General features: G+C 48.5%; 1 protein-coding gene across 1 annotated transcript; it reads right to left on the bottom strand.

The window, feature by feature from the left end:
• Nucleotides 1-286: 286 nt before the first annotated feature.
• LOC134087001 (adenosine receptor A3-like) lies at nt 287-1,615 on the bottom strand. Its single transcript, XM_062540200.1, has 2 exons — nt 584-1,615; nt 287-409 (listed from the first exon to the last, which is right to left on the bottom strand). The coding sequence occupies exons 1-2, from the start codon at nt 1,613-1,615 to the stop codon at nt 287-289; spliced, it is 1,155 nt and encodes a 384-aa protein (XP_062396184.1).
• Between the last annotated feature and the right edge of the window lie 887 nt (nt 1,616-2,502).

The raw sequence follows: 2,502 nt of genomic DNA, 5'->3' as shown, positions 1-2,502 counted from the left end.
CACAGAGACAGAACAAATGAATACACAGGGATAAATAACTTTACAACATGGTGTACATCTGTAAGGAGTCACTCTCTTTCATCATGGACTATGCTACAAGTGGGATTAAAGAAAAACAGCTCTAGAATGCTTTAAAACACATGCCTAAATTAAGATACATTAGCCACATATTATACAATTCTGATGTAAACTGACCAAATGATGATACATTGTGCAGATGTATTCGATTACATTTTAAGAAATTGTAACAAATGAAACTACTTGACATATAACAGCCCTTTGCGTGTCAGCTCCTGTTCACCCTGAGCAGGTGTGAGGTGCCCGGGCTGCACTGTGGCGAGTTCTGGCTGAAAGATCCGTCCACGGGGAGAGTCGTTAAGGTCAGCTCATGCCGCGTGGTGGCGTCCACCTGGTACGACGAGCAAGCCCGGGGCAGCTCTGGCGTCGGCACGCCATCCATCACGGCGAAGCACCCTCCCACATGGCAGTGGTCAGTGGCAGGGTGATGGTGGTGGTACCTCCACCACCTCCTCTGTGCCAACCTGCACCCTCCTCTCCCTTGGCGCCGTCTCCCTCTGCCCACCCTCCTCTGTCTGTCTGCCCGCCGGCAGCCCAGCAGGAGCTCGCGGGTGCGCTGGCGGAAGCGTCTGTCGCGGGCGCTGTAGATGAGCACGTTCCAGCCGCTACTGCAGGTCAGGATCCAGAAGGCGTAGAGGGAGAAGTGGCACCAGTTGCGGCCCAGCAGCACGCTGGCCGTCACTAGCACGGCCACGGGCATGAAGGAGGCGCAGAAAAACCCCGTCAGGACGCAGATGGTCTTGGCGGCGCGGATGTCCGAGAAGGACGGCCCGTTGGACATGGGCATCCTGGCGCCGGCCTCCTGTGCCCGGGCCCGGCAGAAGCGCCGCACGGCCGAGAAGGTGACGGCGTTGACCGCACAGGTGGCGCCCAGCATGGCGAAGTCGAAGATGGGGAACACAAGCATGATGTTGGCCACTGGGCTGGAACTGGCATTGCGAGGGTGGTGGTGATGCCCCACTGGACAGGGGGCGTAGTTACACATCTTGCTGCAGGAGCTGAACTCCAGGGTTATGTCCTCGGACAGGAGCAGAGGGGTCACGGCTAGGGAGAAGCACAGAAGCCAGGTCAGCGCAATGAGGCCTAAGGTCCTCTCTTTGGTCACTATCATGTTCTTCTGCAGCGGTCTGAGCACAGTGATGGCTCGCTCCAGTGACAGGAGGAAGATGGTGGTGATGGATACTAAGGTGCACCCCGCAAACACGGGTCCCATAACGAAGCACGGCTGAAAGCCCTCGGAGACTGGCACAACCTCAGCAGAAACGTTGGAGCCTACGCTTGAACTTTGACCCCGCGAGGTCATCAGACCCTCAACCTCGTTGTAAACCGAGTACGGGACCACGGCAACACCCACGGCCAGATCCGCTGAGGCCAGGGACATTTTGAGGTATCCCTGCGAAGTGCGGAAACGTCTGGAACCCAGGAACACGGTCAAGCTCAGCACATTCCCCACCGTAATGAGCACAGCCAGGAGCGACATCAGGGAGATGCTCAGCACCTCATAATGACTGGAGGCGGCTGTATGATTACTCTGCATGGTTGCCTTCCATTAGAAAAAACTTTGCATTAAATGTCTGGAAATATATATCTAACTATGTAATGATGACAGCTACTTTTCCATTGTCCATTGCCATTTACCTGTTAGAAAATAATATATGAGTTTGAGAATCAACTTTGTAGTGCTTTGTGATTTTATTGCATGACTAATAAGATGTCTTAAATATTTACTGTACAAAACACCATTCTCATTCACATGCTTAATTAACTTAAAATAACATGGAGATTTATGACATTACAACAGAACATCTAATTTCAATGCGAATATTTGGTTATGGTTATGGTTATGGTTATAGCTATAGTTATTTAGCAGATGCCTTTGTCCAAACCGACATACAAATAGGCTAGATAACTATACAAATTAAATTAACAGTGAACAATTACAAAATAGGGAGAATAGCAATATTATCAATAAAACAGTATAAAACAATCATTTTAAGCACTAACCTAATGAGAAATAAAACAATGAATATGAGAATAGCAATTAAATAAGTCATTCAATCAATCATGTTTGATCTGGAAATGTAGGATAAACGAAAAACTAGGGAAAAAGGTAATGTGAGGAAAAGCCATATCATGTATAGATTCTCATTTCAGTTCACATGTAAATATTGTGCGCCGGAAGATCGAGGAAAAGCACTTACCCTCGGAAGCGTAAACATCTGTTCCTTCTCGGTGCCTTCAGAAATATGAATCAATGCTGGCAGGTGCGTGCGCGTGAGACTTCACAATGAGAAGAGCACTCCCCTCACTGCAGCTGTGTAAGGTTAACTTATAGAGCGTCTCCGATCAGTATTATTATTAGTAACAAAATATAGTGTCTACCTCAGCATCTTGTCATTTAAAAAGCAGCGTTGAATATGGACA

Source organism: Sardina pilchardus, chromosome 7 (assembly GCF_963854185.1).
Source record: "Sardina pilchardus chromosome 7, fSarPil1.1, whole genome shotgun sequence".
Classification (NCBI taxonomy): Eukaryota; Metazoa; Chordata; class Actinopteri; order Clupeiformes; family Clupeidae; genus Sardina; species Sardina pilchardus.
This window is presented reverse-complemented; position numbering and strand designations above follow the sequence as displayed.